The sequence below is a fragment of the Meriones unguiculatus genome, chromosome 6, assembly GCF_030254825.1.
Source record: "Meriones unguiculatus strain TT.TT164.6M chromosome 6, Bangor_MerUng_6.1, whole genome shotgun sequence".
NCBI classification, from domain to species: Eukaryota; Metazoa; Chordata; class Mammalia; order Rodentia; family Muridae; genus Meriones; species Meriones unguiculatus.
The window spans coordinates 78659707-78683470 of NC_083354.1; the positions used below are offsets into that span (position 1 = coordinate 78659707).

Below are 23764 nucleotides of genomic sequence, written 5' to 3' on the forward strand. Positions count from 1 at the left end.
CCCACCACACCCAGCTTCCGTGGCGCTGGAAGTTGGACCCAGGGTTTGGTGCTTTCTGGGCAAGCATTCTACCAATGGGGGCCAGCTGTCCTAACAGTGTTGGAAGTGTTCGAAAGCATTCTTTAAATGGTCATCTTTACTTCTTATTCTCATTTGTATTTTCAGTGCCTGTGGCCGGGGCTAGCAAACAAGCATTTAGTGTCATCTGCTGGGGGCTGTATGGTTTTCTCCATTTTTCTCAATGTTATCTAGGTTCGCTGATAGTATTTTTTTTCCTGGACTTTAGATCTATCCGTAAAAATGCATTTAGTTGGTTTATCAGCTGCAAACATCGAAAAAATTGAGAATAGCTGAAATTTTGTTTCAGTTTTTTGTTTTGTTTTTTGAGACAGGGTTTTTCTGTGTAGCCCTGGCTGTCCTGGACTCTCTTTGTAGACCAGGCTGGTCTCAGACTCCCAGAGATCCATCTACCTCTGCCTCCTGAGTGCTGGGATCAAAGGTGTGTGTCATCACACCCCACTTGTTTCAATGTATTTTGTTCCCTGCCCTAGGAATAGATACATTTATTTTTACATGCTCTTTATGAGCGTTAGGTTCTCTAATTATTAGTTGTCATTATCTTAAGTGTTTTCATTTAAATCATTATATTTTATATTTAATGGCCAGTCAGGCGGGATTTATGTTTTTTAAATGTTGGCAATGTATTGTTAGTGTTCTTGTAAATTTTCTTATTTATTGTTTTAATTATTATCGTGTGTGTGTGATGTGCACATGTGTGAGAGGGAGAGGGTGAGTGCAGAGTTTGGAGGACAGCTTCTTGGAGCTGGTTCTTTCCTTGCCAGGTGGTTGTAGCGATTGTACTCAGGTGCAGCGATTACACACTAGTTGCATTCATGTGCTGAGCCATCCGCTTTTTAATGTTTTATTCTCTGTGTGTGTCTGTGTGTGCATGCACATGCATGTGTATATAGTCATGTGTGGAATTCACGGTTGACTTCGGGTTTCTTCCTCTATTGCTCTCTACCTGTTTTTTAATGTCTCTCAATGAATCTGAAGCTCAGGGATGATGCTCCATCGGCTGGCCAGCTAGCCCAAGGTTTTCCTGTCTCTACCCACTCAGTGTTGGAGTTACAGGTGCTTGCTGCCACACTTGGAATGTTCATTGGTTCTAGAATCTGGGAAAGAGGGAGACTGCAGCTTTTATTGTGGATTCCTCATTGACAAGGGTTCCAAATGATGGCTTCTTTATTATTTATACAGCATTCTGCCTGCAGGTGTGTCTATAGGCCAGAAGAAGGCACCAGATCACATTATAGATGGTTATGAGTCACCATGTCGTTGCTGGGAATTGAACTTAGGACCTTTGGAGGAACAGCCAGCGCTCTGAACTCTCAGCCATCTCTCCAGCCCCCAAATGATGGCTTCTTGTAAATGCCCAGTTTGCCTTTAAGTTGTACATTTTAAGTATTTTTCTGATTATAATTTCCCAATACTATACTCATCTGATAAAACAAAACAAAACAGACAAACATCAGCGTTCCAGAGGCACAGGGTCTCTGTGAGTTGGAGGCCATCCTGGTCTACAAAACAAGTTCCAGGACATCCCAGACATACATAGTGAGACCCTGTCTCAAAAACGAAAGCAAACCAAAGGCCACCAAAATTATTTTAGGGAAACGTAGGTGTAAAATGATTGCTTATGCATTTTGTTTTAATGCTTAAAAGAAGGCTAGCATTGTTGGCACAAAAGATTGGTGAGCCCCTCCCACAGGTGATGAAGTCACTCTTGAGGGGGATGTGGCAGTCCACACCTGCAATGCTATCACTTAGGAAGGCTGAAACAGAAAGAGCACAAACTTTAGTCCCGCGTGGGCCGCACAGCATGGCTCTACCTCAAACAAAGAGAATAAGGATGAGGAAGAGAAGTTCCCTTGTGTAAACTTCTGCATTTGTCCTTTATTTATAGTTATTTGTGGAAGGCTTCGATCTATAAAGAACTGAATGAGCCATACCTCCATTTTTTTTTCTTTACATACACGTAAAAAAAGAGAAACAAATCATTCAAAGTCTATCTCAGAAAGGCAGAAAACCCAAAAATAAGTTGAGGAAGAGGAACTCTCCCAAGCTATGTTTTGATATTTGAATTATGGTCTTTGTAACCAGATAAATATATGTAATGTTTTAATTTAATTCAGTAGATGAAACTTTGAAAATAAATATAAGACTATCATGTGATATTATTATAGGATGTAGATATTACTGTAAAATTGCTTGATCATAGAGTACGGTAAGCCAAATTCTTGTTTATGAAAAATGTGAGCCTAAGTAAATAATTCATTTTTCATGAGATTAGAATTTACTAATCGTATGTGTGCCACTACTGGGTTAGAGATTTTTGCTGATATCTATCCTTGTTTTTAATTACCGTTAAACTGACATTAATGAACATGCTTCTCTTTTGCATTTAAAGAGGCTCTTTCCCCTGAAGAGTTCCGTCATAGGGCATGCTGCTGAATATGAAACAGTTAGAAAGGTTTATTTGCCTACTTCACACAAATGCTGAACGAAACCTCATGGTGATTTGGGGATTTTTGGAGACTGTTATGACTATATAAATCCAACTGCCCGTTACGTTACCATCTACCACTTCTGTTTTTCTTAGCCACCTGGTTCCTTAGCACTGGTGGCTCAGTCTCCCCAGAAGGACCATTGTTCTCAGAAACCCCTTTCACAGTTAAATGCTGACTAAAATGTTCCCCCAACACTGAGTGCACTGGCGTGAACTACACTTTCCTTTGTAGGGATGTGTGACTCTTTGGCACTTACCTTCTGCCTTGGCTTTGAAGGAAGCTGTTGCTAGTTAGGCTCATTTCTGGTAGGGAAGACAGGAGTCCTTTGTCTTTTTGGTTGGAAGCCAGCCTTTAACAGCTGAGTCATCTCTGCAGTCCATGAGTCCTTCTTTGAAAGCCTGAGGTTTGTTTTTGTTTTTGTTTTACCTTATTTCTCTTTATTGTCTAGCACTTACCACATAGGTAACATGTACATAGGTTTAGCACGTTTTCCCTCACGTGAGATGTAGAGTCACATTCTTTCTTACCACAAAGGGCAGAGACTGGGGCTTGCATATCCTTTAAGCACTGTACTAGCAGCAGCGTGACTCACTGGAGTTCACACGGCTTTGCTTGATGAACAAAGAGCTATGGAAGAAATAGGAGACATTTCCAGTGACAGTGAAGTAGGTAGATTGCCACGTTAACAGCTCTGCCTGTACCACAACAAGCCGTCGAAGGTGGGGCTTTACAGGATGTCCCTGTTTCTGCACAAGCCGTCGAAGGTGGGGCTTTACAGGATGTCTCTGTTTCTGCACACACCTGGCGTTGGCGTTTCTTCTGTGTAGCGTCGGTGCTTAGTCCGGTACCTCTTTCTAGGAGGCGCTTCTTAGTGGATGGACGGTTAAATCACTGAACGCAGTACATGGAATAAAAGGTGCAAGAGAGGGGACTTGTATGGAAATCCACTTGGGTGACGAGGAAAGAGTTGGAAGTGGTTTGGAAGGACAGAATTTGGATAGACAGAGGAGGATAGAAGCTTCCAGTTGGAGAGCATAGTGTGAACTCAGAACCGGGGGCTGCGGAGATGGCTCAGTTGGTCAAGTACCTACCATGCAAGCGTGAGGACATGAGTTTACTCCCCAGAACCTATTTTATTTTATTTTATTATTATTATTTTTTAATAATTTATTTTATTTTATGTGTGAAGGTATCAGATTCCTTGGAATTGGTGGTACAGACAATTGTGAGCTGCCATGTGAGTGTTGGGAATTGAACCCGGGTCCATTTGGAAGAGCAGACAGTGCTCTTAACCACTGAGCCATCTCTCCAGCCCCCCAGAACCTATTTGAAAAAGCCAGGTGACGTGGTACGTGATTATAATCGCAGTGCTCAGGTAGCAAAGATAGGTAGAACCAGGGTCTTGCCTGGCCAGCCAGCACAGGCCACTTGGAAATCTCCTGGCCAGTGAGAGATCATATCTCAGAAAGAAAGGTTGATGGTGTCTTGTCCTGTGGCCTATGTGTGCATATGTATGCACATGCACACAGGTGCACGTGCACACACAAATAAACGCAGAATCACCAGGCATTGTAAGAGAAGATGGCCAGTAACGCCACCTCGTTGCCTTAGCTCAGAGAAGGGTGGGCATAGGGGCCTATGATTTTGCATTTTGCTTTCCTACTTTTTTTTTTTTTTAGCAGATTCTAAAGTCAATTTACTGAGAACGTGATCAATGAATCTCTGTTCTACTACTTACTTTGCTATGTGAGCTTTGTCCCTTGTGAGAATCAGTTTCTTTGCTTGTAAATTATACATAATACTGGCCACTTCAAAGTACACTGCTAAGAGGGGTAATATATATAAAGGGCCTAGCTACTCCTAGACTTCAAACATTTCTCTCAAAATACACTGTTGCTAGGTATAATCCTGCATGTCTTTAATCCCAGCATCCAGGAGGCGGAGGCAGGCAGATCTCTGTGAATTCCAGGCCAACCTGGCCTACGTAGTGAGTTTCAGGACAGTCAGGGATGCATCTTGAGATCCTGTCTCTAAAGAAATAACAGTGTAACACAGATGACATACACCTATAATCCACTCCAGAGGCTGAGCGGGGAGTGTCTTCAGGGTGAGGCAAGCCAGGCTACACAGCAAGTTTGAAGTCATCCTGAGTTACATCATGAGACCTCCAAACTCAAATCAAACTCTAAGTCAACTAAACGACCCATTCCAGAGCAAAAAACACAGCAAACAAAACAGTGTAAACACATTGTAGTTAGAAGAATAGGTTTGGTTATAATTTAATTGCAGACGGTTAAGGAAATGTGCAGTAGCTCTGACTTTTTCTGCCTTAAAGGTGAGGAGAGGGAAGGTATTTACAAACACGACCACAATTGTGACACTGTTGTGCAGTGCAGACAACGAAGTGGCCGGCTTCCTCCGCAGGAGACTCACGTGTATCCTGGCTTTGCTTTCTTTCCCAGGCCTCTGAGCTGCACAAACCCACCCTGACCTTAGCTTATCATTAGTGAGCTAAAGCTGGCAGGACTGCCTCACTGTCCAGGGGCTCCACACATAAAGGCGCTTGCTGACGAGCCTGGTGACCTGAGTTCAATCCTCACAACCCCCTGTTGTGGAAGGAGAGAACCACTCCCAGAAGTTGTCCTCTGAACTCCATGCAGAGTCCTGTGGTCTGAGAGTGCCCACAAACATAGACACACACATGCACACATGTATGCACCCAGAATAAAAAGATCAGAGCAGTTACCTTCTTTATCCCCACATCCTCTGAGTTGGGTCTTCCTGGCTTTGATCATGGATGTCAGCATGAAAAGACAGAGTTTATAGCATCTTGAGTCATGCTCCCTTTACCCGTATGCTTTTTAAATTTTACAAAGAGACGAGAGTGGTGGATCTGGGCTGGGGGTGTAGCTACATGGTAGAATGCTTGCCCACCATGTGCAAAGGCCTGGATGAATGCCCAGTACCATGACTGACTCCTCACACTTACTGTTCATAACTGAGCAATAAAAAAGATGGTGTGTTTATTTTTAAATTTATTTCTGTGTGTACTTTATGTGTTTGAACGCTCTGTGTACATGTATGCCTGTGTGATAGAAGATGGCATCGGATCTGATGGTTGCTGGGAACTGAACTCAGGACTTCTGGAAAAGCAGCCAGTACTCTTAACCACTGAGCCATCTCCCCAGCCCCTGTTTAATTTTTTAATAAACACCAAACTTTTATGATCTTATTCTAAGAGTGAAGGGCCTCAGTCAAGCTGAAGAATGGTTTAAGGAAAAGTAGACTCGAAGCCACCTTTTCTGGGAGGCATAGTAACAAGTACTTTAATACAGCGCTAGAGATTTAGGCCCGAAGAAGGACAGTTTAATACCAGCCTGTCTACATAACAACATTGTGTCTCAAAGTGAGAGTTGAAAACCAAAATGCAAACAAAACAACACAAAGAAAGAAGAAAAATCCCAATTATTTCTCTTTCTTTCTCTCTCTTTTTCTCTCTGTCTTTGTCTCTCTTTGAGACATGGTCTTTTTAAAAAAATATTTATTTATTTATGTATATGGGAGATTTATCTGCATGTACACGTGTGTGACAGAACAGAGTATCAATCCCATTATAGATGGTTCTGAGCCACCATGTGGTTGCTGGGAATTGAACTCAGAACCTGTGCAAGAGCAGCCAGTGCTCTTAACCACTAACCCACCTCTTCAGCCCAAGACAGGTCTTATATATAGCTTGGGGTAGTCTTGAACTCACTATGTGGCTGAAGCTGGCCTTGAACTTCTGATTCTCCTGTCACCACCTTCTGGGTCCTGGGATGACAAGTGTGTGTGTGTGTGACCACATCTGGAACCACATTTTCTTTATAGTCGGCTAGCCTTTCTCTTCCCCTCCCTGCACTGGACTCTAGTACTGTTGAGAGCAGGAATAGTATTTCACTATTGGTATATTCATTCTTCTTACTGTCTGTGTACCTCGCGGCCCCAGTAGATGCATTAGCTTAGTGGTAGAGCACTTGCCTAGCATGTGCAAGGATCTGGGTTTGACACTCAGTACAGCTGAAAGAGAAACATTCCATTGGGAGAAGAATGGAGTGTCCCACACGGGAGAGCAGGAGGCATCTGGAAGTTTCAGGATGGGGGCTTCATTCACAGCCAGAAGCAGGCACACAGTTAAGTTTCCTCTTTCATTTTAGACTTCTCAGAAGTGTCAGTTCTAGAAGAGATTCTGCTTACTAAATTATCAGGTCAGCTACTTGAGCCGGCAGGATTTTGGACAGTTCACTGAACTGTTTTTCTGCAAACAACTTAAATATTGGGTAGAATGCATTAATAGATTTGAACTGCAGTCCTCAGTGTGGGAGAGTTTTCCGTTGTGGCCAGAACAGAGCTTTTTCTGAGGGCGCATGTCATTTCACCCTCACAGAGTTTAGTTATGGATATATTGTTGTTTCAGAGGTCAAATTGGGCAAAAGCATGAGCGTTTTCTTTTTCTTTTCTTTCCTTTTTTCTTGAGACAGGGCCTCACTCTGTAGTCCTGGAACTTGCTATGTGGATCAGGCAGTCCTTGAACTCACAGAAATCTGCCTCACCAGTTCTTGGATTAATGGGATATACCACCATGTCTGGCAAAAGGATGAGTCTTTTTTTTGTTTCAGAAATCTACTTTCTGGGTATATGTATACCAGCCATTAATTTGCATATTAGTCGTGAAGGCTGATCTCCAAAATTGTTATCAAACTAATTTACACTAGGTACGGCTATTTCTTACAGAGAACTCGGAAGATCTATATTTCAAGTTTCAGTGTCCAGGATTATCAGTGTCACTTTTAGCTGCCTTTCCATAGGACTGGTTTTAGAGAACACTGTTCATGGGTGGCTAAACATTTGGCCATTTACTTTGGACATTCAGTGTTGATGAGATACAATAAGGGTTGTAATAGTCAGGGTTCTCTAAAGGAACAGGATTGATAGAACGAAAAAATAATCCTGTGTGTGTGCATGTGTGTGCTTGTTTTGTTAGATTGGCTTACAGGCTATGGTCTGAGTACTCCAACAGTGGCATTCACCTAACAGAAAGTCCAAGAATCCGGTAGTTGTTCAGTCCAGGAGGCTGATTGTATCCGCAGTCCCAACATGGTTCTGGGCTGTCAGGGAAGTGGCAGAGAGCTTCCCGTTTTCAGTTTATGTTGGAATTCCAAAGTAGATTGTTAAACAAGGGGAGAAATGCCTCAGGAACAGAGTAAATGAACGTGCCAGTGAGAGTGAGGAAAAACCAAGTTTCCTTCTCTTATGCCCTTGTGTGCGGGGCCACATCGTCTGATGTAGCTTAGATTTAGGGTGGATCTTCCAACCTCAAATATCTGGATTTAGAGTGGGTCTTCTACTTCAAAAAAAAATCCTGTCAAGAAAAACCTCTTACAGGTGTGCCCGGCAGCTTTGTTTTAGTTAATTCCAGATGTAGTCAAATTGACTGTGAGAATAGATACTCCTAATCTTTACATTGATGGCCAGAAGGGAATTAGAACATTTAAGGCATGTTGAGGCCAGGGAGGAGCATAGTGTTTTAGTCATAGCTGTGGAGCTGTCTCAGTGGGTAGCAACCCTTGCTTCACAAGTCTGGTGTTTTGAATGTATATCCTCCAAACCCAAGCTCCCTGAGTTCAGATCCCAGAACCATGTAGTTAGTGCTGGCTTCTGTAAAAGAGGGGCAGACAGGAGACTCTCCAGAAGCTCAGGGCCAACTACCCTGCTGGAGGAGAGCCTGTCTGAAGGTGGAAAGGTGAGGACTGATTCCTGAAGGTGTCTGCCACACATGAGCACACATAGGTACATATACAGATACACACACACACACACACACTTTTCATCAGTTTTATTCTTTTCATATGTGTTACTAGAGAGTCCAGGAAGTCCCTGAAAAAACTTAGTTTCAAGCAAGACAGAAGGTTGAACAAACAAGAAGTTTGGGAATTCCAACAAGAAACGTGGCTGAGAGAAAGGTGGAAGATCGAGAGTAGCGCTTCTCAGGTCATGGACCAGCTTAGCCAGCTGGGAGATCACGGGATGTTTGCTGTGAACTTTTGACTGTTGACACAAGAACAGGAAGGAATCTAAGTCAATTTCTGGATGTGTAACCATGTTTGCTCCACAAAGGCCTTCCTGCCTCTATTACTAGAAGGGATCTCAGGTTTGGAGTAGAGGGGTACAGCATGCCCTTTGGGGGTGGGGGCAGTCCTGAAAACCTAAGAGTGATTCCATGCCCCGGTCCTCGTGCCTGACCTGGTGCAGCTATTTCTTGGCTGTTCATACTGCCTCCCCCCCCCGCCCCCGCCGCCACATATCTCCTCTGAATGAACTCTTTTCCTACTTGGCGTTATCATCAACAGGTCAAAATTACTAAGATATCCTCCGAGGAAGATGCTGTTTTTCTAGAGTTGGTCTCTTCACGCCTCCTTCTGAAGTAGATTTTGAGGTTTGCTGAGGGAGATTATGATAACCTTCAAGAGACTGAAGAAATAAAGTTTAGTTGGTGTCAGGAGGGAAGGAATGGGAGAAGGTGTCAATGGGTTGGAAATGTTTGGTATGCTTTGACCTTGCTATTAAAGCGACCAATTCACAGCAGCTGCCCTTTCCATATTCGTTCCTAGTGGTCCAGATGCCTCCGTGTTTTCATTTTGTGTTTCAGGCAAACTGAGAGGCACTCGATAAGTAGATGGGTTGTAATGACCCACACATTTGGCTTTTTGGTAAAGGAGAGGGCAGAAGGAAACTTACATATTTTTTCTGATGTTTTAGGCTTGTTTATAATCAAATAGTTTGATGTAAAAATTTAAGAAGAGAGATGTAAAAATTGGGACTAGGACTACGCAATTTCATGCCTGAAACGCCTGGACTGGTGCCTGGAAAGCTGCCTTACTCTAGTGTCTCTTCCTCTCAGGGCTGCTGCTCAAAGCAAATTAAGCCACTACACAGATGCAATAAAGGACTGTGAGAAAGCAATAGCAATTGATTCCAAATACAGCAAGGCCTACGGAAGAATGGGGTAAGTGCTCAGAGAACGTCCGGAGTGTTGCCAGGTAGCGTGGTATATGCTGCTGTTAAGGCTTGATGTCTAACATTGCACCCGGTGTGATAATGAGATAAACGTAATAAACGGGAATATAATAAAACACAGGAGATGACTACATCCGAGGATGAAGTCAACCACGGGTATTTCATGACTGCCTGGTTGGAGGAAAAAGCTCCCTTCATAGCTTGGACCATAAAAACACAAATAAGCTGCAGAGGTCCCTAACCACGTATTTTCCCTGGAACCACTGTTCGGTATTTGTTAGTTTCATGTTCATGGAGACTTTATAGGATTTAATTTCTGTGAGTGAGAAAAAAACTGCATGTTCTGTGTCTGAACTTGATACTCATATATTCCATTATTTTTTATTTCTTTGTTTGCATATTTAATAGAAAATTTGAATTTGATGTGTTTAAAACAGAACTCCTGTTCTCTTCTTAAATCTTTCCCCCGAATTCATCTACCCAATGCTTGGGTCGAAAGCTGAGGAGTTGTTTTTCATCAATTTAATCTCCTGTGTATCTGGTCTATTCTCATTTGCCTATGTATTTTGTTGAGTAGCTTGCAAATAGGCCTAGCCAAAATTGCTGTCTCTTACCTAGTCTACTTAAGTCACCTTCTAAGTGATCTTTGTGCTTCAATTCTATACCTTACCAGTGCTGATCTTCTACAGAGATGCTAGAGTGATCTTTTTAAAGTATAACCCCGAAGAGTTGAGTATTTAAATAGATAGAATGCTTGCCTGGCATGCTGGTAGCTCTGGACTTGAGCCCCAGCATAAACTGAGTTTGGTGTTACAAGCCTATAGTCCCAGCACTTTGAAGGCAGAAGCAAGAGGATCATGAGTTCAAGATCCTTGGCTACATAGCAACTTTGAAGGTAGCCTGGGCTACATGAGACCCTGTCTCAAACCTGCCCACCAACCCCCCACCCCAAAGCAAAACCATCATTCCATGGCAACTGTTGTTAAAAAGTCTTAACTATAGACAGGTTTGGTATGATCCAACATATCAAGGTGCTCTCTCTGCCATTGTCCTATACTTTAAGCATACTATACCTGCATCTGTCTTAGGGCCTTTGTGGTTACTGCTGCATCTGAGTAGATGGTCAGTCTTCCCAAGGTTGTCATTCATGTCTTCTACATGCAGCTACTTTTTAAAAAAGATTTATTTATTTATTTATTATGCATGTATGCCTGCATGCCAGAAGAGGGCACCTCCTCTCATTATAGATGTTTAAGAGCCGACATGTGGTTGCTGGGAACTGAACTCAGGACCTCTAGAAGAGCAGTCAGTGCTTTTGACCTCTAAGCAATCTCTCCAGCCTCCGCATGTGGCTGTTTTTGAGTAGACACGACCATCATTCTCCTTAATATTGCCCGTTCTGTGTGTGTGCTTGCTGTCTGTGCTCCTGGGGTGGAAGGGGATTCTCTTCAAGTTAAGAACTTCTTTAAAAAAATTGTGGAATACTCAGTATTTAAAATAGTTTCTAATACATACTAGGCTTTCAATATTTATTGATGATTCATTGGGAACTCTGCTGAGGACCCTTCAAGGCTGGCTAATAGAAAGCTAGTTGGGTTTCTTATTCCATCTACATAAGAAGCCTGTAAGGTAATCTAGAAAAGAGAGGATTAGATTAGTTCAAAAAACAATCCCAAGCTGGGCACAGTTACGAATGCCTATATTTCGAGCACTCAGGGAGTTAGAGGCCAGCCTGGTCTAAAAAGTGATTCTAGTATAGTCAAGGCTACACAGAGAAACCTTGTCGTGAAAAGCCTACCAACCAATCAGCCAAACAAACAAACAAACAAACAAACAAAAAACAATCCTAGAATAAACAGGACACTCAATACTATCTTTTCATACATACTATTATTACTTTTTTATTATTATTACTTAATTAATTACTTAATTATTGCTTAATTCTGATGTGATTTGAAAGTAAATTATAGGTAGGGAAAGATAAACATTGAAATTTAATAATGTTTAGATTTGTGTTTAGACTCTCATTTTGTCTGACTAACAACTAATGTGCCGTTTAGGCCGAGTCATCTGATAGCAACACTTTACTTTTAGTTAAAAGATGAGAAACTGGAGGCCAGTGAGATGGGTCAGCAGGTAAAGGCACTTGCCATGTAACAGTCCTAGTTAAAACTCCCAAGCCTATGTTACAGTGGAAGAAAAAGAGGGAGTCAACAGAGTTGACCTTTGGCCTCCACACATGTCCCCTGTCACCCATCTACCCCCAATAATAAATAAATAAATGAATGATACATACTTTTTAAAGCTGTAGGAGATGGAATAGTAAAAATAAAGTGGGAAACTATTACTGTTCAGGGTCTATTAGAGAGAAAGAATGTGGGATGCTTTGAAGTATAGTGTTCAGATGCAGGTATGTCCCAAGGTCTGTGGGCTGCATGTGTTCCAGGAAAGCTATGAACGCAGCCCAACACATCTGTAGGTGACAGTGTTGTTAGGCCAAAAGGTTTGACATGCCTGATTTATTAGAGTCCTTGAAAAATGGCGTTAGCATCATGGATTTCCATGATCACAAAATTATTAGCACAAATCTTTGCTTAGCTCAGCCTACAGATTCATAAAACAGATGACTTCCTTTACATGTCAGTCTTTAAAAAATAGAAGGGTCAGTTTCATCTCTGAGCTTTAAGTTTATGATCTGTATGGACAGCAAGTTTGTTAATAGACAGACGACTCAGGCTTATAGTGTCTTAGAATTAAGGAGAATTTAGTGCTATCTCTCTGACCCATAATATAAGGAGGAACTCAGTGTAGTCTGGGTTAGAACTGAATACTAAGGCATTTGTCACCATGACTCTGCTGTTCATTAGCATAACTCTGTTCTGTTTCCTAAGGCTGGCCCTCACTGCCATGAATAAGTTTGAAGAGGCGGTTACAAGCTACCAGAAGGCCCTGGATCTAGATCCTGAAAACGATTCCTATAAGTCAAATCTGAAAATAGCAGAACAGAAGTTAAGAGAGGTATCTAGTCCTGTAAGTCGTCACCGTGAAGTCTGTGGAGTAGATCCTGTCATTCATGTTGATTGATAGCATAGTGGCTAGAATGAATCTCAGAGCTAACTCTTTTACAGACAGGAACTGGGTTGAGCTTTGACATGGCCAGCTTGATAAATAACCCGGCATTCATCACCATGGTGAGTATACTTTCTTTTTTATCTGCTGGCTGTTGTCCGCTATATATTTACAAACTGTTCCTGCCATACTTTTTAAGGAGATGGAATCTTCCAGCCGTTGCCAGAGTTGATCCAAAGCTCCTGGGTTCAAGTGATTCTTCTGCCTCAGCCTCTCAAGGAACTGGGAGTGTGGGCTTCAAAATTTTTTTAGAAACAAATGCAGGAGTTTCTGGTGAATGGCAGGGGTTTATGGCAGAGGCAGAGACAGCCGTGATTCAACCTGCCTGCCTTCCTCTGAGGGAGACCAGGGTAGATTTTAGAAAGCCCATAGCCTTCTTAAACAGGAATATAAAAGACAGTGTTTGTGTGAGTGTGTACACTTTATAAGACGAAATTCGTGTTTTTTCATTAGATTGCCAGTTTGCAAATATATGAAAGTTTAAAAACCACTGCTGTTTCCTCCCCACGTCCTGAGACTCACAGGGTTTCAGATGTCTGTATATCCCATTAGTGTGCCTGCAGTAGAGCCTCTTTCCTTCCTTTCCAGGCTCTGAGCTTTCATCCACGACTTGTAGCCATTCTGTGCTTTGCAAACACTTAGAAATAACTCAGTTGTGTTGCCATTCCCATGCTGTTCATCTTGTCACTTTGTAGAGTGAGTCTGTCTGCAGTTAGCAGGGATCTCTAGGACCAGTGTTTACCATTGTTGGCTTAAGCCCAGGAAGATGACATCCTAGAATGAAAAAAAAATTAGACTCCAAGACTCTGTGGTTATGAAGATGTACAGCTCTTTCAGAGGACCCAGGTCTACCACTCAGGCTCACAGCTACCTGTAAATCAGCTCCAGGGCATCCTATGACTTTTTTTTTTTCCTTTTGACTCTGCAGATACCTGGACATACCTCCCTTCCCCATAATTAAAACAAAACAAAAGAAAAGAAAAAAAACCCCTTAAAATGCACTCTCTTGGGCTGGTGAGATGGCTTAGCAGGTAATGTGGCTTGTTCCACAAACTTGGTGATCTGAGGTCACACATGATGGAGCAAAAGAACTGACTCCCACAAGTTGCCTTTTAACCTCCACACAAGCACTGTGGCACATGTGTGCATACACACACTCTAAATAAAGAAGTAAGTCAGCAAATAAATAAGTCTAATCTAAAACCCCAATGTCATATAAAACTAGTCGTAGGAAGATATATCTATCAATTGATGTCCGAGGATTTTGGTTATAATGATTACCCAAGCTTACCCCTTATTATTGTTGGCCTTGTTTTCTGTCTTAGGAGTTTATGTTCTTAAAAACAGGTTCTCATGTAACCCAGGCTCAGATTTGTGTTAACTAGCCTCAGACATGGTGTGTGGCTGAAGGTGACCTTGAAGGTTTGCTCTTTCTGCGTCCCGAGCGCTGGGATTCCAGGTGTGCATGACTGCTTCCGGTTTCCGCAGGGCTGGAGCCTAACCCCAGGACTGCACGTATCCTAGACAACTAGAAACATCCCAGGTCCCACCCTTCGTTCTCCAAACCAACAAGAATGGCTTAGGGATCCTTAAAAAACAAACATGATTCAGTCCAGCGTTTGGTGTGTACAGGATGGTTCTTGAGTCTACAGTGCCCCTTGAATGACTGCATACTTTGCACACACGCATTCTCCTGCCTGGCTTGGTAGTGCATGTCTACAATCCCTGTACTTGGAAGCCTGAGGAAAGAAGATGGAGAGTTTGAAGTCAGCGTCAACTATACAGGAATTTGAGGCCAGCCTTGGCTACATGGCAAGATCTTGTAGCAAGACAAAAACATAAGCATTGTCCATATGCTCTGCTCGTGAAATGCAGGAATTAGTTCCTATTCACCTCTGTTCAAAAACATGTTGTTTTTGAATGTTTAAGTCCTTAGTTCTCTATCAATTTGGTTGGCCTTCTTACCAACTACACACCACTTGTGCTCTTAACCTCTGAGCTATCTCTCCAGCCCATTTTTTGTTTTGTTTTTTAATTTTTAAATTTTTGTTTTGTTTTGTTTTGTTTTTCGGGACAGGGTTTCTCTGTGTAGCCTTGGCTGTCCTGGGCTCACTTTGTAGACCAGGCTGGCCTTGAACTCACAGAGCTGTGCCTGCATCTGCATCCTTGAGTACTGGATTTCAGGTGTGCGCCACCGTACCTAGCACCCTAGACTACTAAAAAGAGCCCTGTGTGGGGTTGTGGGTGACCTCAGTGGCGGGACACTTGGCTGGCGGTCTTGAGGCCCTACGTTTGATTTGGTGCTGCTACAGTACATAAACACACACATGTAAATAAAGTGAGGGCTGAGAATATAGCTCAGTGTTAGGGCATAGGTTCAAGGTTCAAGAAGCCCTGGGTTCGATCCTTAGTAGTGACAAAATAATGAAAAGTAATAAAACTGATAAAAACTATAAAGAAGATAAATAATAGAAGGACCCGGCTGACAGTGATTAGAAATGGAGCTTTGAGGAACTATTGACCTGTTGTTGCTCTGGGAAGGAAATTGGGGGGGGGGAGCTTTCTTCATCTCCAGCCTGCCTGAAAGGGCTAGAAAGGGCTGCTAGAAAGGGCTGTTCTGGTCTCCACAGCAGGCAGTCACATACGTCTCTTTGGCACCAATCCCCCTCCTCGTTCTCTCTCTCTTTCCCATTGATCTGATCAGTAGTGGCAATGCCCTCTGTTAACATTACATTTTTTTTGTCTGTTACCCCATTTTTCCATTTGATACTGGTTTCTACAGTGCCTTCTCTTTTGTACCTTTCCGTTTACTTTGTATAGCACAGCAAAACTCCGCCCAGTGTTAGGCTGCACATCATTAGCTTTCCTTCCTCTGCCCTTACAACATCTTTGTACCATCTTAAGCATTAATGCTATATTTTAATAAGCAATACTGTTTTTCGATTATAGGCTGCAAGTTTAATGCAGAACCCTCAAGTTCAACAGCTGTAAGTATAAAGGGCTCCTTGTACCTTTCCCTTCTCATTGCTAGGCTCCAAACTTGAGCTTATCATCTCATAATTGATAAAAATGCAGCGAATTCCGGTCACTTAGAACTTAAGGTCAACTTACACATTTGACCCAACTCCTTCTATGATGCTGATATATTTGGTTGGCCTTTCCTCCCTGTGAAGAATGCTGATCTCTATGGTGTCTCTTACTGCTGTAGAATGTCGGGAATGATGACAAATGCCATCGGAGGACCTGCTGCTGGAGTTGGAGGCCTAACGGACCTGTCTAGCCTTATCCAAGCGTGAGTGTTTGTCCCAGTTTGCTTTCTATGAGACTGATGAGACATGGTGACCACATGACCACAGCAACTTGGGGAGGAAGGGTTTTTTTTTTTTTTTTCCAGTTTATAGTTTATAGTCCACCACGAAGGGAAGTCAGAGCAGGAACTCAAGGCAGGAACCTGGGTGGGTACTGAAGCAGAGACTGTGGAGGAACATTGCTTTCTGGCCTGTTCTCTGTGGTTCTCCCAGCTTGCTTTCTTATACAGTGAAGGACCGCCTGTCCAGGGGTACCACTGCCTCCAGTGTGCTGGACCCTCACACATTAATCATTAATCTGCCGGCTGGTCTGATAGAGGCTGCTCCTCAGCTAATATTCCCTCTTCCTTGGGTCAAACTGACAAAAAACAAAGGAGCACATGGTTACTTAACAGAAACAAAAACATGCATTTGATATCTTACAGTTTGTTTCAAAGGGGTTCAAATCTTTTCCTGTTAAAATGACTTGCCTACTTAAACATATTAAATCTCTGAGAGGCTGGTAGATAGCAGCCACATTTCAAAGTGAAGGGTAGGGATCCAGAAGACGTGGTCTGTGTGGCCAGCCATATCTTTTGGAAAAACCATGCATGTTCATAGACCTTTTGTTCTCTCTCCATAGCATCTTCACAAACAGAGTTATTAGCAGTAAAATAGGCAGAACCCTGGTGTGGTAACGCACACCTTAGTTCCAGCACTTGGAAGACGCATGGTTCCATCCATAGCTGGTAGGTGGAGGAGCTGAGGAGCAAGTCGGAGCTTCCTGATGACTCAGTGCGCCCACTGAAGAGCTCAGTCTTTTGACTTACAGCTAAATTTTGTTGTTTTCTGTATTGAATTAGGGTCCTCAGTTTCTCACATGGGATATCAGTACTGTCATCTACATTTTCAGAGGGTCCCTAAGGATTAATGATCTGTTTACTTTTTATATGCCTTTTTCCCCACTTTTTTATTTTAATTATTTATTTAATTATTTACAAATTATTTATTTATAATTTATAGAATTTATAAATTAATAATTTATTTATTTAATTATTTATTACAATTTATTTACTTTGTATTCTGGCTGTGGCCCCTTCCCTCATCTCCTCCGATTCCTACCCTCCCTCCTTCTTCTCCCCCTGTGCCCTCCCCTAGTCCACTGATAAGGGAGGTCCTCCTCCCCTTCTCTCTGACCCTAGCCTATCAGGTCTCATCAGGACTGGCTGCATTGTCTTCTTCTGGGGCCTGGTAAGGCTGCACCCCCGACCCCCAGCAGGAGGGGATCAGAGAGCCTGCCACTGAGTTCATGCCAGAGACAGCTCCTGTTCCCCTTATTAGGGAACCCTCTTGGAGAGTGAGTCTATGGGCTACATCTGAGCAGGGATTTTAGGTCCTCTCCATGCATGGCCCTTGGTTGGGGTAGCAGTCTCTGCAGGGCCAGATGATCTGCTTATTGTTGCACACACATTGAGATCACCTATGTAAAGCAATTAATCTTTTACTTTTACCAATGAAGATTCAAGACATTTAAAAAAAATTTTGTAAGCTTAAACAATTACTCTGGGATTTAAATAGTGGTCATATGTCTACTGAAAGCATATCTAAATTAGGTGAAGATCTATATTTTTAATTCACTGGTTTTTTTGAGACTTGCTATGTGGCCCAGGTTGGCTTCCAAGTTTAGGTGATCTTCCTGAGTGGGCTGGGATTACAAACATGAGCCCCCATGCCTGGCTTAAAATCACTTCACAGTAATGCAGCTGGTAGAGTACTCACCTGGGTTTAATCCTACCACCACAAAATAAGTGAGTAAAGCGAGTTTTAAAATCATGTGGCATTATTAACTTTCGGAACACTTAGGAAACTCACTCAGGCCTCCGCACAGCACTTCCTCTGACTCCACACACTTGAGCACATCACTGTTGGAATTGTCAGAGACACTGCATTTTGAGTGTCTGAAACTGCCACTGCAAAGTTTGAAGGAAGCCACAGTTCTAGTTTCGAATATGTGGTCAAAACCAGTCACCACTTAGGATGTTGAATTTTTACAGTAATTCTTACGTGGCATAATTTTCATGTCAAATGCATGTAATTGAGGTCACAAACTCAATAATTTGTAATAAATTTATTGTAATTTCAAGGGCCATTTTATTATAGTTTAAATACCTAGGACAGGCAAGCTATAACTCTCAGCAGCTATCCAGAAAAGAATGGAAAAGAGAAGGGAAAATAAGAACAAAAATCCAAACAAACAACCCCAGTAAAAATACCCTCCAAATGCATGCTGTTTGAGTTAAGCCAGCATGGAGGTCAGCCACATGGCAGCAATGCCATAGGCAATGTGGTGGAAAGGGGGCCTTCAAAGGAGTGTAGGGAAGCCCAGAGTTCCAGAAAAATTCTGCGTAATTCCTGACCAGCTTCATGAGACAAAAACAAAAGAACAGGGGTTTCATCAGGACTCAGAAAAGTGAGCAGACCCAAGGAACCTCAATGATGGCTTGTACAAACTATCTAAATGCTTCATTTTTCTGAGATGGATGGGTCTTACGAAGATCATGCTGACCTTGATTTCACTATGTAGCTGAGGGTGGTCTTGAACTCTTGATCTTCTTGCTAGTTCCTCCAAAGTGCTGGAATTATAGACATGCCCTACCATCCTATTTCAAAATTGGGAAGGAATGTGTTTATTGAAGTGCTGGGATTGAATCCAGAGCCTTCGGCTTGCTGGGAAGGTGTCCCGTGTCTCTAGAGAGATGGCTCAGAGGTTAAGAGCACTTGGTGCACAATAGTAAGAGGAGTAATCTTACCTCCCACCCAAGGACCTAGGCATCCCACACCCACTGCTAACTTCAGTTCCAAAGGGGCGGAGATGGGAGGATCACTCGGGCTTGCCGGCTTCCAGCTTACCTAAGAAAATGCACATTCCAGGTTCGTGGCAAGACAGGGAGTAACAGAGGAGGATGCCTGACATCCCTTCTGCCCTAAGCGTGTGTTTGCACATCCATGTGGATATACACAGACACACAGACATGAGCACAAACATAAACCTTTGCAAGAAGTTCTGTCATTGAGCTACACTCCCAGGCCTATGTTAAAACTTTGTCTTTAAAAACATTCCCTTTCCAGTGACATTCTATTGGGACCCCAAACTGGGAATTGTTTTGACCTGACAAACCAGGAGGACTTGGCACAAAGAACGCCGTGTTTCAGGGCACACTGCAGAGGGGCACACTGCAGAGGGGCACACTGCAGAGGGGCACACTTGTTGGTCCTTTGGTTAAATAGTGAACAAGTAGAGTGCATCCAGTCCAGGAACTCATGTTACTTAGCTTTGGCATTTTGTTTCTTCTTGTGATCCTTACCAGAAGGCTGACAAGCGAAGTGTGTTTTCGTCTCCCAAAAAGAACTGTGTACTGGGCTGGAGAGGTGGCTCAGTTGGTAGAGTTTGCCTTGCTACCGTGAAGACATGAGTTCTAGCCCCTGGACGCAATTGAAAACAAACAAACAAACAAACAAAACTGGCAGTGATGACACATCTTGTAATTCCAGTGCTGGGAAAGTAGGGCCAGGAAGATCCCAGGGCCTTGTGATATACAGGCCTGCTAGCCAGCCTCGCCTGCCTTACAGCTTTCTGGCCAGCAAATAAAGCATGTCCTAAAACAAACAAAAATGGTGAACTGCACCAAAGGAACTCTAACAGTTGTCCTTTGACTTGCACACGTGCGCCTGCCCTCATGTGCACCAGTACACACACACACACACACACACACACACACGCACTCGCTCATGAACTCTCTGACCGGTAATGAGGAATACTGGTACGTGGAATGTGGATGTTCTGGTTCTAAGACTTGCGTTTATAGGAGAAAGTCCCTGTGATAGCCCACAGCATCTGCAGCTCATTCTGCATGAGCAGTCTGCGACTGCGGTGCCCCAGCTTTTCTGCCTTTCTCCTGCAGGGGGCAGCAGTTTGCTCAGCAGATACAGCAGCAGAATCCGGAACTCATACAGCAGCTGAGAAGTCACATCCGCAGCAGGCCCTTCAGCAGCAGCGCGGAAGAACATTCCTGACGGACTCCAGTACAATGCTCTGTGGCTCTGACGTCTACACTTGTAGACAACAGCCAGAAACAAAGTAACAAAACCACACCCTATACAATGCCTGGAAATAATGGAGGAAAGTCTCTTGTATAAACCTGAGAGAAAACATCTGTTTAGATAATTTATCACAAGCAGACACGAACATAATACCAACTCCTTTGGAAACATATGATCAGTAGCCTTGTTAAGTACTAAGCCTTGGACAAGGGCCCGTCCATTTTAAAACTTTTATCATATTGTGTATTAGACTTAGTACAGAGGATATTTATTGAATAGTAGGGCTATTTATTGGAAAGTTTTTTAGCTGCAGGCCTCCCTAGACAGTGGTTTTTAAGAGGGGTGATGCCTAAGTGCAAAGATTTCCCATGCTGGTTTAGAAGAAATGTGCCTGGCCGCACGCCAGGAGAGAAGCTTTGGCATGTTTTACCCATGTCTTGTGGGTAACGGTACTATCTGGCGGCTTGTCTGCTGACAGGGAGTCTCCTGACCCGTCAGGAAGCCACGCTTCAAAGCAATGCTTTGAAGATACTGTGAATGTACAGAAAGCGAAGGTAGTATGCTCAGGTTTTCTGCATAGATTTTTAACTAATCTTGTCTGTGGCTTAGTGTTGATAGCATTCGCATGACCAGTTAAGTACATAATGAAACATACTTAGAAATCCTTCATGGTACTGGTCAGGTCAGTGACACAACTGCTCCATTTAGTTGTCATAGTTTCATTGGTGGTAAACTTACCTAGGGCAGTATCTACTCACATTTTAAAAAGCCACTGACTTGACCCCAAATTATGGGTTTTCTAAGTAGAACTTAATTATGTGCCCATCAACAATGATTTTTTTTTAACCATCATTTGATGGCTATAAAAACCATCTCTAAAGTTGCTCATTTGTGTAGTCTTCTGCTGCAGTTTGGCTTGGCATGCCAGTCTTATGCTTAATTTTAATTTCTTGCAATTTAACTATAACAGGAGACTTTAAATATCTTACTTTAAATTGGATGCATTACCGTGCACCTGGCATCTGGCTAGTGGAAAGAAAGGCATGAGGCTAGTGGTATGACTGTAGGCTCATTGATGGATGAGAAAGGTCCAGTTTCAAAAGGAACTTGCTTATTAATCAAAACATTAGTTAAATGGGGCTGGTGTATAATGGTTTTACAAGTGATGAGGGAAAGGTGGAAAAAAAAGTAATTTAAAATTAATGAGATGGTAGGGCCTTTCCACAACTGTTCTCAGTCTATGTGATCAGTATCCTGAGGTTTCAAAGCTAACTTTTTTTTTCCTTTTGTGAGACAGTGGTTCTGTAATTTCACTATAACCACCAAGTGGGGGAAATTAATTAAAAATTCAGGTCTAGGGTCATATAGTCATTTGGTTTAGATCACCATTTTAAGCAGCACACCATGCAGTTAGAACTCAACTTTAGAACAGCATGAGGTTAGAGGTCTCTCCTTAAGTAGGCAGCAAGCGCCTCAGCTCAGGCTCTCATAGTACAGACATGAAACAGTTCTGGTAGAGAACAGGTCTTAGACACGAGGACCCTGTGCATAAGCCGTTCCATTCAGGGTCTTCTGTTTTTTACACAGAAGTACCAATTGGTTGCACAAAGGCTGTGATTATGATCAAAGAAAATGTGGAGCTGGCACTGAACTGAAGAACAGTCATCCCGTGTTGAATATGTTAATAATCTTAGAATATGCTTAGTTCAGTAAAACTGGTGAGTCCTCAGTGTATCGACTAGGAAACAGAAAATACAAATTAACAATATCAGAGATGAAGCTGACAGTGCTGCCTAGTATGTGAGATCATGGGTTCCATCCCATCACTGTGTTAAGAGAAAAAAGTAGAAACAAGAGCAGATACACTGAAAAGATCCTGTGGCTATTCAAAGGAAAAGTAGAGAGACCGGGAACACAGTTCAGTTGGTCGCGCCTGCCTCACCTGCGTGAAGCCCTGGGTTACCCCTTCCCTGCACTGCATGGAACCGGAATGCAGTGTGCACCTGGAGTCCCCGCACGTGGGAGGCAGAAGCAGGACCAGGAATTCCACCTCACTGCTTTTACACAGTGATATGGTGATAACAAAAACACCCCAATCGAAAACAGAACAGCTTAAACAAAAAAAGACAATTAGAAAACTGACTTGCTCTAGATTTTTGTATTTAACGACTCTGGGAAACAAATCTTTGTGAGGACTTAGATAACCTGAGTAGGCCTGTCCTTGTTAAGAAATTTCAGCACTTTCCAAGGGGGGGAAAAAAAAGATAGGTTCAGATGATTTCAGTGGCCAACCCTATCAAAGTCTTAGGGGAGACTAATACCCATGCTGTGCAACTCTTTCAGAAAACAGGTGAGGAAGAAATAGTCCCCAACTCATTCGAGCAGTAATACCCTGGTAAGAATTCAAAAACAGCTCTCACTAGCAGCTTTGGAACAGTCTTCATGTGCTAATGCCCTCAGCTGAAGGTACCTCTTCTTTTTACACGGAACAAAAGAACTGGTGATTGTTCCATTTCACTTTCCTAGTTTTGTTTAACTGGTGATTCTTCCATCTCACTTTCCTAGTTTTGTTTCTTAACTGGTGACTCTTCCATGTCACTTTCCTAGTTTTGTTTCTTTGGGAACGGACAGATTGCCAGATGTTGCTTTCCACTTCCATGGAGTTTCTTTCTATTCAGGTCTCTCCATCACATTGGAATCATCACACTGCAAGCTATTTCAAGAATTTTATTGTGTGGTCTGATTGTGCTAGCTGTCTTAAAATTCTAAGACATTTCCTCAGTATTCTTCCCCTTGCCTTAGCAAGTGTATTTTCTCTTAAGAAACAGGGCACCGAATACTTCCATACAGTCTAATAAGGGATGCTTGACTTCCATGACCCCGTTTCATTGGAATAGCTGAAGCTGTTACTGTGCTATGCAAAACTGAACATGTCCTTTTTATGGAAATGGAATTTTCATTTACTGTATCAAATCACCAATCTAGTTTTTATAATAGTTGACACAAATCCTTTATAAGATGGCATTATCTAACCTTTATTTAAAGTATGAATAGTATGTACCTATGTTGTTTATACACAGAAGAGACTTTGTAATTAAAAGTATATAGCAGAGTAAGTTTTAAATTCTGACAGAATGAAACAATGGTTTAGTCATGAAAGGATGCTGATAAAGACCAACTTGGCCAGTCTGTCATCCTAACAGAACAGATAGACTTCAGTTCTTGCTGCTTGCGTTTTGTTTTGCACAGACATTCATCAATCATGACTAACATGAGGGGCAAACATTCTGAATATTCCTTTCATTCTGGACCAAACAATTTGTCATGGCAATAAATAATTATGCATTTAAGAAAAAAGGTCTTGTGTTTGACTTATTGTACTCTTCATATGTAAACAGTTACATTTTAAATATACACTCAGGATTTTCAACTCGCCAAAATAGAATAGGATTTATTTAATAGCATGGATTTTTGTTTTATGACAATATAGGGAAACATTTTGTTACATTTCTATTGCAAAGCTGTTTAAAGCCGTAATTTTCTTTTCTTTCTTCCTCTCTCTCTTCCTTCCTTCGTTTGTTTTTGTTTTCAAGACAGTGTTTCTCTGTGTAATATAGCCCTGGC

At 42.4% G+C, this 23764-nt stretch overlaps 1 protein-coding gene across 3 annotated transcripts in view; it reads left to right on the plus strand.

Annotated features, from left to right (window-relative positions):
• The window catches only part of Sgtb (small glutamine rich tetratricopeptide repeat co-chaperone beta), a 41213-nt gene extending 17716 nt beyond the window's left edge, over positions 1-23497 (plus strand). For 2 of the 3 annotated variants that reach the window (XM_060385676.1, XM_021649304.2), the window contains exons 6-11: positions 9508-9612; positions 12515-12653; positions 12752-12814; positions 15702-15739; positions 15961-16044; positions 20002-23497. In XM_060385676.1, the coding sequence (XP_060241659.1) occupies positions 9508-9612; positions 12515-12653; positions 12752-12814; positions 15702-15739; positions 15961-16044; positions 20002-20113 (541 nt within the window). In that variant the 3' untranslated portion in view covers positions 20114-23497. The remainder of the gene's footprint in view (positions 1-9507; positions 9613-12514; positions 12654-12751; positions 12815-15701; positions 15740-15960; positions 16045-20001) is intronic. The other variant, XM_021649312.2, reaches the window with a different exon arrangement.
• The last annotated feature ends 267 nt before the right edge of the window (positions 23498-23764 follow it).